The 14,453-nt window shown below is 40.7% G+C and overlaps 1 protein-coding gene across 1 annotated transcript in view; it reads right to left on the bottom strand.

Moving 5' to 3' along the window:
* LOC117331398 (protein MON2 homolog) overlaps positions 1 to 14,453 on the bottom strand; it is a 620,780-nt gene that overhangs the window by 66,877 nt on the left and 539,450 nt on the right. Inside the window, exon 21 of the mRNA XM_033890102.1 lies at positions 1,820 to 1,995. Within this exon, the coding sequence (XP_033745993.1) occupies positions 1,820 to 1,995 (176 nt within the window). The remainder of the gene's footprint in view (positions 1 to 1,819; positions 1,996 to 14,453) is intronic.

Below are 14,453 nucleotides of genomic sequence, written 5' to 3'. Positions count from 1 at the left end.
AGTATGGTGTGTGATAATATGTGTATTAAGTATGGTGTGTGGTAATCTGTGTATTAAGTATGGTGTGTGGTAATTTGTGTATAAAGTATGGTGTGTGGTAATCTGTGTATTAAGTATGGTGTGTGGTAATCTGTGTATTAAGTATGGTGTGTGGTAATCTGTGTATTAAGTATGGTGAGTGATAATCTGTGTATTAAGTATGGTGTATAGTAATTAATCTGTGTATTAAGTATGGTGTGTGGTAATCTGTGTATTAACCATGGTGTGTGGTAATCTGTGTATTAAGTATGGTGTGTGGTAATCTGTGTATTAAGTATGGTGTGTGGTAATCTGTGTATTAAGTATGGTGTGTGATAATATGTGTATTAACCATGGTGTGTGGTAATCTGTGTATTAAGTATGGTGTGTGATAATATGTGTATTAAGCATGGTGTGTGATAATATGTGTATTAAGCATGGTGTGTGGTAATCTGTGTATTAAGTATGGTGTGTGATAATATGTGTATTAAGTATGGTGTGTGATAATATGTGTATTAAGCATGGTGTGTGGTAATCTGTGTATTAAGTATGGTGCGTGGTAATATGTGTATTAAGTATGGTGTGTGGTAATCTGTGTATTAAGTATGGTGTGTGGTAATCTGTGTATTAAGCATGGTGTATGGTAATCTGTATTAAGTATGGTGTGTGATAATCTGTGTATAAAGTATGGTGTATAGTAATTAATCTGTGTATTAAGTATGGTGTGTGATAATCTGTGTATTAAGTATGGTGTGTGGTAATCTGTCTATTAAGTATGGTGTGTGGTAATCTGTGTATTAAGTATGGTGTGTGGTAATCTGTGTATTAAGTATGGTGTGTGATAATATGTGTATTAAGTATGGTGTGTGGTAATATGTGTATTAAGTATGGTGTATAGTAATATGTGTATTAAGTATGGTGTGTGGTAATCTGTGTATTAAGTATGGTGTGTGGTAATCTGTGTATTAACCATGGTGTGTGGTAATCTGTGTATTAAGTATGGTGTGTGGTAATCTGTGTATTAAGTATGGTGTGTGGTAATCTGTGTATTAAGTATGGTGTGTGGTAATCTGTGTATTAAGTATGGTGTGTGATAATATGTGTATTAAGCATGGTGTGTGGTAATATGTGTATTAAGCATGGTGTGTGGTAATATGTGTATTAAGTATGGTGTATAGTAATATGTGTATTAAGAATGGTGTGTGATAATATGTGTATTAAGCATGGTGTGTGGTAATATGTGTATTAAGAATGGTGTGTGATAATATGTGTATTAAGTATGGTGTATAGTAATCTGTGTATTAATTAAGTATGGTGTGTGGTAATCTGTGTATTAAGCATGGTGTGTGGCCCTGACTGACCCCTGGTTGTTGTTGACAGCCCCATATGACCCTGACTGACCCCTGGTTGTTGTTGACAGCCCCATGTGGCCCTGACTGACCCCTTGTTGTTGTTGACAGCCCCATGTGACCCTGACTGACCCCTGGTTATTGTTGACAGCTCCATGTGGCCCTGACTGACCCCTGGTTGTTGTTGACAGCCCCATGTGACCCTGACTTACCCCTGGTTATTGTTGACAGCCCCATGTGACCCTGACTGACCCCTGGTTATTGTTGACAGCCCCATGTGGCCCTGACTGACCCCTGGTTATTGTTGACAGCTCCATGTGAACCTGACTTACCCCTGGTTATTGTTGACAGCCCCATGTGACTCTGACTGACCCCTGGTTATTGTTGACGGCCCCATGTGACCCTGACTTACCCCTGGTTAGTGTTGACTGCCCCATGTGACCCTGACTTACCCCTGGTTGTTGTTGACTGCCCCAATGACCCCTAACATTAGGGGCCAGCCATGGAGAAGCGTGTCCCCGTTGTTGTGTAAGATCTGTAGAACACACTCCAGCTGCCTCTGTCTGATGTCTGCCTGTAGTATGTTGGACAACTCCTGAAGCGGGGCTAGGATGGACATCTGTAGTTTCTACAACAATATTGTCTCACTTTTAAAAGCACAAACAATAAAATCATTTTTATTTGAACATTTTTGACAAATGTGTCTTTGCCAGCTACATTTAACCATTTTGCCAGCATTAAGCAGAGCAGACAACCATTGTTTTTATTTCAGCAGTAAATTTAAATCCCTGGTTACCACAGTGATAATATAAGCTGATTGTACGATTGTCGATCTAATCAGCATTGTGTTGTATTAATCACCTATTTTGTTTCCTTAGTATCACAAAAGTGATAATTAGAACAAAACTCATTTTCTATCTGCACAATTATTTGGGTAAAAACTGTCTGGAAAACTGTTTACATCAATCAACAGTTAGAAAAATACTTTCAAGGTCTAGAAATATTTATACAGACATGTACAGACAAAACAATTTTTTTTTGTGGCACAGGGGAGACAACTCACACAATATCTGGAAATTGATAGTTTATTGATTCACAGGTGAAGGTCACTGTGACACCTAGCAGCATGCCAATTAGGACCAGTTGGGCCAGGGTTTGATTCCCTATTTGGACGAGAAACAGGTTTGGGGCTTCTGTCCTTACCACATGGGTTTCTCCGGGTACTCCTACCAAAGTCAGACCCTTAATCACAATTCTTTGCTTCCATCCGGGCCAACAAGATTGATAAAAATAACTTGTTTCACGATTGTTGTGAAATAAGTAAATTTTACAAGATGAGCTCCTTTGTTTCTGTGGCCTGTATTTTCCTAGCACCAAACACACATCAAAGATATTACACATGATACAGTTACTTAAAAACACCCGAAATATTTTCATTTATCTTGTAAGTTCATAACTCCCGAGTTATGCTTACCAGCCACTTTTCCTGGTCAAATGTATCTTTGAAGTTAAGGGGAAAAGCCAACCAGATTTCCAGTCTCATAAAATTGTGAAGTTTAAGTTTCCTGATCTGATAAATTAAAATCTGGTTTAAGGTAACGAGATATGGGGCTGGTTTAGGTAATGAGATATGGGGCTGGTTTAGGTAATGAGATATGGGGCTGGTTTAGGTAATGAGATATGGGGCTGGTTTAGGTAATGAGATATGGGGCTGGTTTAGGTAATGAGATATGGGGCTGGTTTAGGTAACGAGATATGGGGCTGGTTTAGGTAGTGAGATATGGGGCTGGTTTAGGTAACGAGATATGGGGCTGGTTTAGGTAACGAGATATGGGGCTGGTTTAGGTAACGAGATATGGGGCTGGTTTAGGTAATGAGATATGGGGCTGGTTTAGGTAACGAGATATGGGGCTGGTTTAGGTAATGAGATATGGGGCTGGTTTAGCTAATGAGATATGGGGCTGGTTTAGGTAGTGAGATATGGGGCTGGTTTAGGTAGTGAGATATGGGGCTGGTTTAGGTAGCGAGATATGGGGCTGGTTTAGGTAATGAGATATGGGGCTGGTTTAGGTAATGAGATATGGGGCTGGTTTAGGTAGTGAGATATGGGGCTGGTTTAGGTAACGAGATATGGGGCTGGTTTAGGTAATGAGATATGGGGCTGGTTTAGGTAGTGAGATATGGGGCTGGTTTAGGTAGTGAGATATGGGGCTGGTTTAGGTAATGAGATATGGGGCTGGTTTAGGTAACGAGATATGGGGCTGGTTTAGGTAATGAGATATGGGGCTGGTTTAGGTAGTGAGATATGGGGCTGGTTTAGGTAATGAGATATGGGGCTGGTTTAGGTAATGAGATATGGGGCTGGTTTAGGTAATGAGATATGGGGCTGGTTTAGGTAACGAGATATGGGGCTGGTTTAGGTAACGAGATATGGGGCTGGTTTAGGTAACTAGATATGGGGCTGGTTTAGGTATCGAGATATGGGGCTGGTTTAGGTAATGAGATATGGGGCTGGTTTAGGTATCGAGATATGGGGCTGGTTTAGGTAACGAGATATGGGGCTGGTTTAGGTAACTAGATATGGGGCTGGTTTAGGTAACGAGATATGGGGCTGGTTTAGGTAATGAGATATGGGGCTGGTTTAGGTAATGAGATATGGGGCTGGTTTAGGTAGTGAGATATGGGGCTGGTTTAGGTAATGAGATATGGGGCTGGTTTAGGTAGTGAGATATGGGGCTGGTTTAGGTAACGAGATATGGGGCTGGTTTAGGTAATGAGATATGGGGCTGGTTTAGGTAGTGAGATATGGGGCTGGTTTAGGTAACGAGATATGGGGCTGGTTTAGGTAATGAGATATGGGGCTGGTTTAGGTAACGAGATATGGGGCTGGTTTAGGTAATGAGATATGGGGCTGGTTTAGGTAATGAGATATGGGGCTGGTTTAGGTAATGAGATATGGGGCTGGTTTAGGTATCGAGATATGGGGCTGGTTTAGGTAACGAGATATGGGGCTGGTTTAGGTAACTAGATATGGGGCTGGTTTAGGTAACGAGATATGGGGCTGGTTTAGGTAACGAGATATGGGGCTGGTTTAGGTAATGAGGTATGGAGCTGGTTTAGGTAACGAGATATGGGGCTGGTTTAGGTAGTGAGATATGGGGCTGGTTTAGGTAACAAGATATGGGGCTGGTTTAGGTAATGAGATATGGGGCTGGTTTAGGTAACGAGATATGGGGCTGGTTTAGGTAATGAGATATGGGACTGGTTTAGGTAATGAGATATGGGGCTGGTTTAGGTAATGAGATATGGGGCTGGTTTAGGTAATGAGATATGGGGCTGGTTTAGGTAACGAGATATGGGGCTGGGTTAGGTAACGAGATATGGGGCTGGTTTAGGTAATGAGATATGGGGCTGGTTTAGGTAACGAGATATGGGGCTGGTTTAGGTAATGAGATATGGGGCTGGTTTAGGTAATGAGATATGGGACTGGTTTAGGTAACGAGATATGGGGCTGCTGTCTGCCATTGATACATCAAAGAGGAATATGTACTTAGTTTATTAAATGATAATTGGAAAACTTCTATATCATTATATCAATTTTTAAAAATTTCTGATGATAATTATGATAGCTGTAAAAGTGTGATCTACAAAGATGATGAAAATTCACACTTTCTGTATGTCTGATTGGGATTGCTTTTAAAGTTTAAGATATTCTGATAAATGACTATAAAATCTCAATTTATTTGTCAAATGTAAACACAATATAAGGCCTGACAGCTCACTGAAAATCACAACAGTTAGAAGGATGTGCCAACAGAAATCCAGTGGAACCTTATAAGCTCAAGATGCCATTAACATCAACTGTAAGCTACCTCCATTCACATGCTCGCATGCTAGAATTTGCAAGAAATACCCACTTGAGAAAAGCAATCAATATCAATGAAGAGCCTTGATTGATTGAAAACAACTCCCTTCACTGCCAACAGTACTGATCTTGCATCATTGAAGTTAACTCTTATAATTACAGGTTTTTATCTTTAAACAAGAGGCCCAGAGGGCCTGTATCACTCACCACGATATGGCAGTATATATGGGGATGCACTCTACATTTTTACAGAATTTGCTATATTTACCCTATTGGGACTCACCCCTCAGTCCTCAGGCCCTTGCCCTTGGTCGGGAGGGGCATCATTTGTAAAATGAAGAGGGATTGAGAAAGGGGAGGGGGGCATACTTTTCACAAAAAGTATGGACCAAATCAAACCCTTACATCCTATAGATGTAGAAGGATTTTAACCAATATTCCACATATTTCGTGTTTGGCAATGCCCTTCTGGCTTACCATTTATACAATCTTGGTTCTAAAGGTGAGCTTAACAAAAAGGCCCATGAGCTGAAAAGGTCATCTGACAAACCCAGGGACACACCCCTCCATCCCAAGGGATCAAACCAGCTTCATTTATATACAAGAGATCCCAGAGGGATCTTGGCGCCCACCATTGAATGATCTTTATAGGTTCCATGTCAGATTGATCTTTTCTCTAATTTTCCCTTCTTCTAAGTCTTACTAATCTGTGTAAATTCAGAAACAGCCCTCTAGATCTAGTACTTTTCAAACAAGGGGAACCTATATATAAAATTTAAGATTTAGCGATAATGGCTGTCTGTCGGCCATGTTGTTTTCCGATTGGTCCCAAAATGCAATACCAGGGACCAAGGAGAACCTACATATGAAATTTGAGAAAGATCCCTTCAGTACCTTCTGTACAATAGCGATAACAAACTTCAATTTTCAAAATACAAGATGGCTGCCTGTCAGCCAGGTTGTTTTCTGACTGGTCTCAAAATCCAATATGTATAACTAGACACAGAGGGCAACCTACAAATGAAATTCAGAAAGATCCTTTCAGCAATTTCTGATAAATAGCGATAACAATCTTCAATTGTCAAAATCCAAGATGGCTGCCTGTCGGCCATGTTGTTTTTTGATTGGTCTCAAAATGCAATAGGCATAACTACGCACTGAGGGAAACCTACATATGAAATTTGAGAAAGATCCCTTCAGTACTTTCTGAGAAATAGCGATAACAAACTTCAATTGTCAAAATCCAAGATGACTGCCTGTCGGCCATGTTGTTTTCCGAATAGTCTCAAAATGCAATACGCATAACTAGGCACAGAGGGGAACCTACATATGAAATTTCAGAAAGATCCCTTCAGTACTTTCTGAGAAATAGTGATAACAAACTTTAATTGTCAAAATCCAAGATGGCTGCCTGTCGGCCATGTTGTTTTCCGAATAGTCTCAAAATGCAATACGCATAACTAGGCACAGAGGGGAACCTACATATGAAATTTCAGAAAGATCCCTTCAGTACTTTCTGAGAAATAGTGATAACAAACTTTAATTGTCAAAATTCAAGATGGCTGCCTGTCGGCCATGTTGTTTTCAGATTAGTCTCAAAATGCAATATGCATAACTAGGCACCGAGGGAAACCTACATATGAAATTTCAGAAAGATCCCTTCATCAGTATCTGAGAAATAGCGATAACAAACTTCAATTGTCAAAATCCAAGATGGCTGCCTGTCGGCCATGTTGTTTTCTAATTGGTCTCAAAACGCAATATGCATAACTAGGCACCAAGAGGAACCTTTATATGAAATTTCAGAAAGATCCCTTCATAAGTTTCTGAGAAATAGCGATAACAAACTTCAATTGTCAAAATCCAAGATGGCTGCCTGTCGGCCATGTTGTTTTCCGATTGGTCTCAAAATGCAATATGCATAACTAGGCACCAAGGGGAATCTACATATGAAATTTGAGAAAGATCCCTTCAGTACTTTCTCAGAAATAGCGATAACAAACTTCAATTGTCAAAATCCAAGATGGCTGCCTGTCGGCCATGTTGTTTTCCGATTGGTCTCAAAATGCAATATGCATAACTAGGCACCAAGGGGAATCTACATATGAAATTTGAGAAAGATCCCTTCAGTACTTTCTCAGAAATAGCGATAACAAACTTCAATTGTCAAAATCCAAGATGGCTGCCTGTCGGCCATGTTGTTTTCCGATTGGTCTCAAAATGCAATATGCATAACTAGGCACCAAGGGGAACCTACATATGAAATTTAAGAAAGATCCCTTCAGTACTTTCTCAGAAATAGCGATAATAAACTTCAATTATCAAAATCCAAGATGGCTGCCTGTCGGCCATGTTGTTTTCCGATTGGTCTCAAAATGCAATATGCATAACGAGGCACCAAGGGGAGTCTACATATGAAATTTGAGAAAGATCCCTTCAGTACTTTCTCAGAAATAGCGATAACAAACTTCAATTATCAAAATCCAAGATGGCTGCCTGTCAGCCATGTTGTTTTCCGATTGGTCTCAAAATGCAATATGCATAACTAGGCACCAAGGGAAGCCTACATATGAAATTTGAGAAAGATCCCTTCAGTACTTTCTCAGAAATAGCGATAACAAACTTCAATTATCAAAATCCAAGATGGCTGCCTGTCGGCCATGTTGTTTTCCGATTGGTCTCAAAATGCAATATGCATAACTAGGCACCAAGGGAAGCCTACATATGAAATTTGAGAAAGATCCCTTCAGCACTTTCTCAGAAATAGCGATAACAAACTTCAATTGTCAAAATCCAAGATGGCTGCCTGTCGGCCATGTTGTTTTCCGATTGGTCTCAAAATGCAATATGCATAACTAGGCACCAAGGGAAGCCTACATATGAAATTTGAGAAAGATCCCTTCAGTACTTTCTCAGAAATAGCGATAACAAACTTCAATTATCAAAATCCAAGATGGCTGCCTGTCGGCCATGTTGTTTTCCGATTGGTCTCAAAATGCAATATGCATAACTAGGCACCAAGGGAAGCCTACATATGAAATTTGAGAAAGATCCCTTCAGCACTTTCTCAGAAATAGCGATAACAAACTTCAATTGTCAAAATCCAAGATGGCTGCCTGTCGGCCATGTTGTTTTCCGATTGGTCTCAAAATGCAATATGCATAACTAGGCACCAAGGGGAACCCACATATGAAATTTGGGAAAGATCCCTTCAGTACTCTCTGAGGATTAGCGATAACAAGAATTGTTTACGGAGGGACGGACGGAGGGACGGAGGGACGGACGGAGGGACGGACGGACGACGGACCACGGACGCAGGGCGATTTGAATGATGATGGTGGGCTAAAAATGTCTGTCCTCAACCAGTGATGTTTCAGATCAAATTTCGTTCAGGCATTAAGGAGGAGTAGCATTTTAAAGCAAAATTTCAGCTAAGTTTCCCTTTTGGGGCTTCGCTCCTCTGTCCCTTGAGTAGAACCAGCTTCATTGATATAAATTTTGACTTCATTCTCCCAATGATGTTCCAGATCAAATCTGGTTGTAATCTGTTAAGGTATTAAGGGAGCATTTTAAGAAAAGTTAACACATGGCGCACGACAAAAGATGAAACACGATGGCTATAGCTAGGTCATGACCTTTCTGGTCAGATGACCTAAAAACACAACAATTATTTAATCAATATCTCTCAGTCATTGATGTCTCTGAATAATGTTCAGAACACAGAAAGCTAGTATAACACTGAAGTTAGAGAAATCCAGGCCAGGTAATTGTAATAACTGAACCACCATGATTAACATGAATATATTTGTGTGAGATCCATTAAGACCTCTTTCAAATATGATAACTTAGAAAAACATACACAAATGTGTCCATATTCATAGTTGTGTTGTACATTCCTGAAGTCGTAGGATCTACAATACTCAATTCTTCATGTGGAAAATGTATACTCAGTTTACAGGGAAACGTATCTCAAGGTGAATACAAGAATATAGAGAGGATATCTAACAGTGTCTTCAGTAATACCAAATATATTTCACGAGTGGGGCTAATATTTTGATATTTTTCACGAGTGCGCAGCTATTCTGTTTATTACATTTTTTATCAACGAAAAACCTACCCCGTATGCTAACTAGGCCTACAGCGATAATTTGTAAACAAAAAAAGTAGTTCCCCCTGTCCAGGTGCTGACATATATGTCGGGCTTTCTGATTGGTCAATTATTTTGGTATTTTCTAATCATTAATTTGATTGGTCAAATCAGCAAAAGTGATATTTTTCAATATGATATTTTTTTCACTAGTGAAAAATATCACTTTTATAGAATGAATAATTTTTGATATTTCACTGGTAAAAATGTAATAAAAAAAAATAGCTGACATTGCTTAAAAAAATGTTCCACTGTAATGACTGTAATTAAGGAGATATTGTGGTTTTCTTCCAACTCATTAATATTGTACCAATAATAATAACCAACCAATTTTCAGCAAACAAATTTCACATCTCTTGTGTAATATTCACGGTAAAAGAAAGCTTTGTATGTTTTATCATTACACATTTATATAGTTACATTAAAACAAATAAAGAAATATTTTAGATCCTTTACATTAAAACTACGGAGAGAAAAGTGTACACAGGAATGTTATCATATCAGTAAGGCTCTTACTGTCATACTAACAACCAACAATAACATGTTGTCAAATTCAGAAATGACGGAAATCCAGCTAGTTTTTTAATGGATGTTTGTCTGAACTGGTTACTGGTTACAACATACAGGCTCTTTGCTCTATCCCATAATGCTTTGTACACTGACTCTATCCCATAATGCTTTGTACATGTATATGTAGGAGAGCTACACTGACTCTATCCCATAATGCTTTGTACATGTATATGTAGGAGAACTACACTGACTCTATCCCATAATGCTTTGTACATGTATATGTAGGAGAGTTACACTGACTCTGTCCCATAATGCTTTGTACATGTATATGTAGGAGAGCTACACTGACTATCCCATAATGCTTTGTACATGTATATGTAGGAGAGCTACACTGCTGTGTTTTACAGAGGAGCACATTGATCTAGTATTGCAGTCTAATGCAGATTCTGATGAATTTTCAGACATCACATTAATCACAGTATGAGTGCTAACACAATAAGGGTTATCCCCCCTGGACCAGCAACAATTTTTTCCCTCAGTGTAACTATTAAGATCCCTCTGATAGAGTTAACTTCCTCAAGTATCACCAACACAAATATCAAATCACGTACCCTAATTTGTAACTAAATCACAAATATCTGTATCCAAAATATCCCCAGTTTAAAACCATGATCCTGATGACAGCTGGGACCGATTGTATCGTTTATACAAGGTTCGTTCCCCTTCACCAAAGGATACTTCAGGCCATTTATGGACGAAATATTTTCATTCCTACAGAAGAAGGGAGATTTTAAAGAATTTTCTATATTTCCTTCATTGGGCCCCTCAGACCCCTAGGAGGCCAGACCCATCATTTATACAAAATTGATTCCCCTTCACCAAAGGATGCTTCAGACCAAATATGGACCAAATCCTTTTAATCCCAGAGATCTAGAGGAAGACAGATTTTTATTCCCAGAGAGGAAGACAGATTTTTACCAACTTGGTGCATATTTCCCCTGTTATGCCTTGTCCCTAAGGCCCCCGGGGGCCAGGCCCATCATATTTCCCCTGTTATGCCTTGTCCCTAAGGCCCCCGGGGGCCAGGCCCATCATATTTCCCCTGTTATGCCTTGTCCCTAAGGCCCCCGGGGGCCAGGCCCATCATATTTCCCCTGTTATGCCTTGTCCCTAAGGCCCCCGGGGGCCAGGCCCATCATATTTCCCCTGTTATGCCTTGTCCCTAAGGTCCCCGGGGGCCAGGCCCATCATATTTCCCCTGTTATACCTTGTCCCTAAGGCCCCCGGGGGCCAGGCCCATCATATTTCCCCTGTTATGCCTTGTCCCTAAGGCCCCCGGGGGCCAGGCCCATCATTTATACAAAATAGATTCTTCTTCACCAATGTAGGATGATACCTGGTACTTCAACATTTAAAACCTGACAATGATGACCTTCCCTGCAGCATATGAAACCAAAGTCTTTGTTTTTATGACATATGTGATGCAGTTGTACATGTATATAAACTGATTAAAATCAAACAAAACCTTGTAACTTACAATTTGAAAAAGAATTTTGTTTCATGCATATCATTCATTTTACTTTTACGTATTTTTGGAGTTGAATTGATTTTGAGATGCATTAAATGACTGTTGTATAGGAATTTGAACTGACAATGTGAATCATAACAAAAATATATTGTTTCTTAATAGTAGGGTAGTTTGGAAAATCTTTAAAGAAATATACATCATGTTCTCAAATTTTGATACAAAACTCTGAAATGAAATCTTACCAACTGTATTGTGAAGCTATTATCAAAGACCATTAGGATATAATAATAATGTGTTGTGGAGCCTTGAGTAGGATAAGCCTGATTAAGTACATGTTGTGTAATTCTGCAGCAAAGCCTTACATTATTACAAACCTTCCATAGGTATGCATTATATTGTAGAGGAGAAGTATTAAAACGTCACGTTCAGTTTTAGGTAATTGTATAAGGTTTTAATGATCCGTCTGTGGCACAGTATGTTTCCCAGTAAGTATGTGTTACGCTGATATACACCGAACCCTTCCTGTTTAGATCTCACCAAGGACAAGCTCCTTGTTACGTAATGAACTATTTCACCAATATGTACGACAGTCATGATAAATCAGTATTACTGCTGTTCATTCCTTGCTGGTACGACATTGTTGTTACGACCTTGCTGTTACGACCTTTCTGTTATGACATTGCTGTTATAACCTTACTGTTAAGACCCTGCTGTTACGACATTGTTGTTACGACCTTTCTGTTACGACCTTGCTGTCACGACTTTGCTGTTACGACCTTGCTGTTACGACCTTGTTGTTACGACCTTGCTGTCAGGACTTTGCTGTTACGACCTTGCTGTCAGGACTTTGCTGTTACGACCTTGCTGTTACGACATTGCTGTTACGACCTTTCTGTTACGACCTTGCTGTTACGACCTTTCTGTTACGACCTTGCTGTTACGACCATGCTGTTACGACCTTGCTGTTACGACCTTGCTGTTACGACCTTGCTGGCACGACCTTGCTGGCACAACCTTGCTCATACGCTGTTACGACCTTGCTGTTACGACCTTGCTGTTACGACCTTGCTGGTACGACCTTGCTGGCACGACCTTGCTGTTACGACCTTGCTGTTACGACCTTTCTGTTACGACCTTGCTGGCACGACCTTGCTGTTAAGACCTTGCTGGCACGACCTTGCTGTCACGACCTTGCTGTTACGACCTTGCTGTTACGACCTTGCTACAACCTTATCTACCTAATGAGTTCTCTCTGTCTTACTGATTTATAGAAACATTTGTTACAAAAAATAATGTATAATTACTCCTATTTTTATTAATGACATTGAATGAAAAACAGAATCTACATCCTCATCAATATACCTGATCATTATTATAAATCAACATCATCATTACACAGGTCAGATCCATGACTATCATCATATATCAACATTAATCAATGTTGAACCGGACCACACAGAAATCAGTGGGTATCTACAGGGTGGGGCAAAAGAGGTATACGGAAAGAAAATCATGAAGGGCACCTCATTTTAGAGTGGGACAAAGTACACACAATGACAACCACGAAGGGTGACTCACTTGACAGTTGGACAAAGTACACACGAGGACAACCACGAAGGGAGACTCACTTGACAGTTGGACAAAGTACACACGAGGACAACCACGAAGGGAGACTCACTTGAGAGTGGGACAAAGTACACGAGGACAACCATGAAGGGAGACTCACTTGACAGTAGGACAAAGTACACACGAGGACAACCATGAAGGGAGACTCACTTGACAGTAGGACAAAGTACACACGAGGACAACCACGAAGGGAGACTCACTTGAGAGTAGGACAAAGTACACACGAGGACAACCACGAAGGGAGACTCACTTGAGAGTAGGACAAAGTACACACGAGGACAACCACGAAGGGAGACTCACTTGAGAGTAGGACAAAGTACACACGAGGACAACCACGAAGGGAGACTCACTTGAGAGTAGGACAAAGTACACACGAGGACAACCACGAAGGGAGACTCACTTGAGAGTAGGACAAAGTACACACGAGGACAACCACGAAGGGAGACTCACTTGAGAGTAGGACAAAGTACACACGAGGACAACCACGAAGGGAGACTCACTTGAGAGTTGGACAAAGTACACACGAGGACAACCACGAAGGGAGACTCACTTGAGAGTAGGACAAAGTACACACGAGGACAACCACGAAGGGAGACTCACTTGAGAGTAGGACAAAGTACACACGAGGACAACCACGAAGGGAGACTCACTTGAGAGTAGGACAAAGTACACACGAGGACAACCACGAAGGGAGACTCACTTGACAGTTGGACAAAGTACACACGAGGACAACCACGAAGGGTGACTCACTTGAGAGTAGGACAAAGTACACACGAGGACAACCACGAAGGGAGACTCACTTGAGAGTAGGACAAAGTACACACAAGGACAACCACGAAGGATGACTCACTTGAGAGTTGGACAAAGTACACACAAGGACAACCACGAAGGGTGACTCACTTGAGAGTAGGACAAAGTACACACGAGGACAACCACGAAGGGTGACTCACTTGAGAGTAGGACAAAGTACACACGAGGACAACCACGAAGGGTGACTCACTTGAGAGTAGGACAAAGTACACATGAGGACAACCATGAAGGGAGACTCACTTGAGAGTAGGACAAAGTACACATGAGGACAACCACGAAGGGTGACTCACTTGAGAGTAGGACAAAGTACACACGAGGACAACCACGAAGGGTGACTCACTTGAGAGTAGGACAAAGTACACACGAGGACAACCATGAAGGGAGACTCACTTGAGAGTAGGACAAAGTACACACGAGGACAACCACGAAGGATGACTCACTTGAGAGTTGGACAAAGTACACACGAGGACAACCACGAAGGATGACTCACTTGAGAGTAGGACAAAGTACACACGAGGACAACCACGAAGGATGACTCACTTGAGAGTAGGACAAAGTACACATGAGGACAACCACGAAGGATGACTCACTTGAGAGTAG

Source organism: Pecten maximus, chromosome 7, assembly GCF_902652985.1.
Source record: "Pecten maximus chromosome 7, xPecMax1.1, whole genome shotgun sequence".
In the NCBI taxonomy this organism is placed as follows: Eukaryota; Metazoa; Mollusca; class Bivalvia; order Pectinida; family Pectinidae; genus Pecten; species Pecten maximus.
The sequence above is the reverse complement of the archived record's forward strand: the minus strand, read 5'-3'. Positions and strand labels throughout refer to the sequence as shown.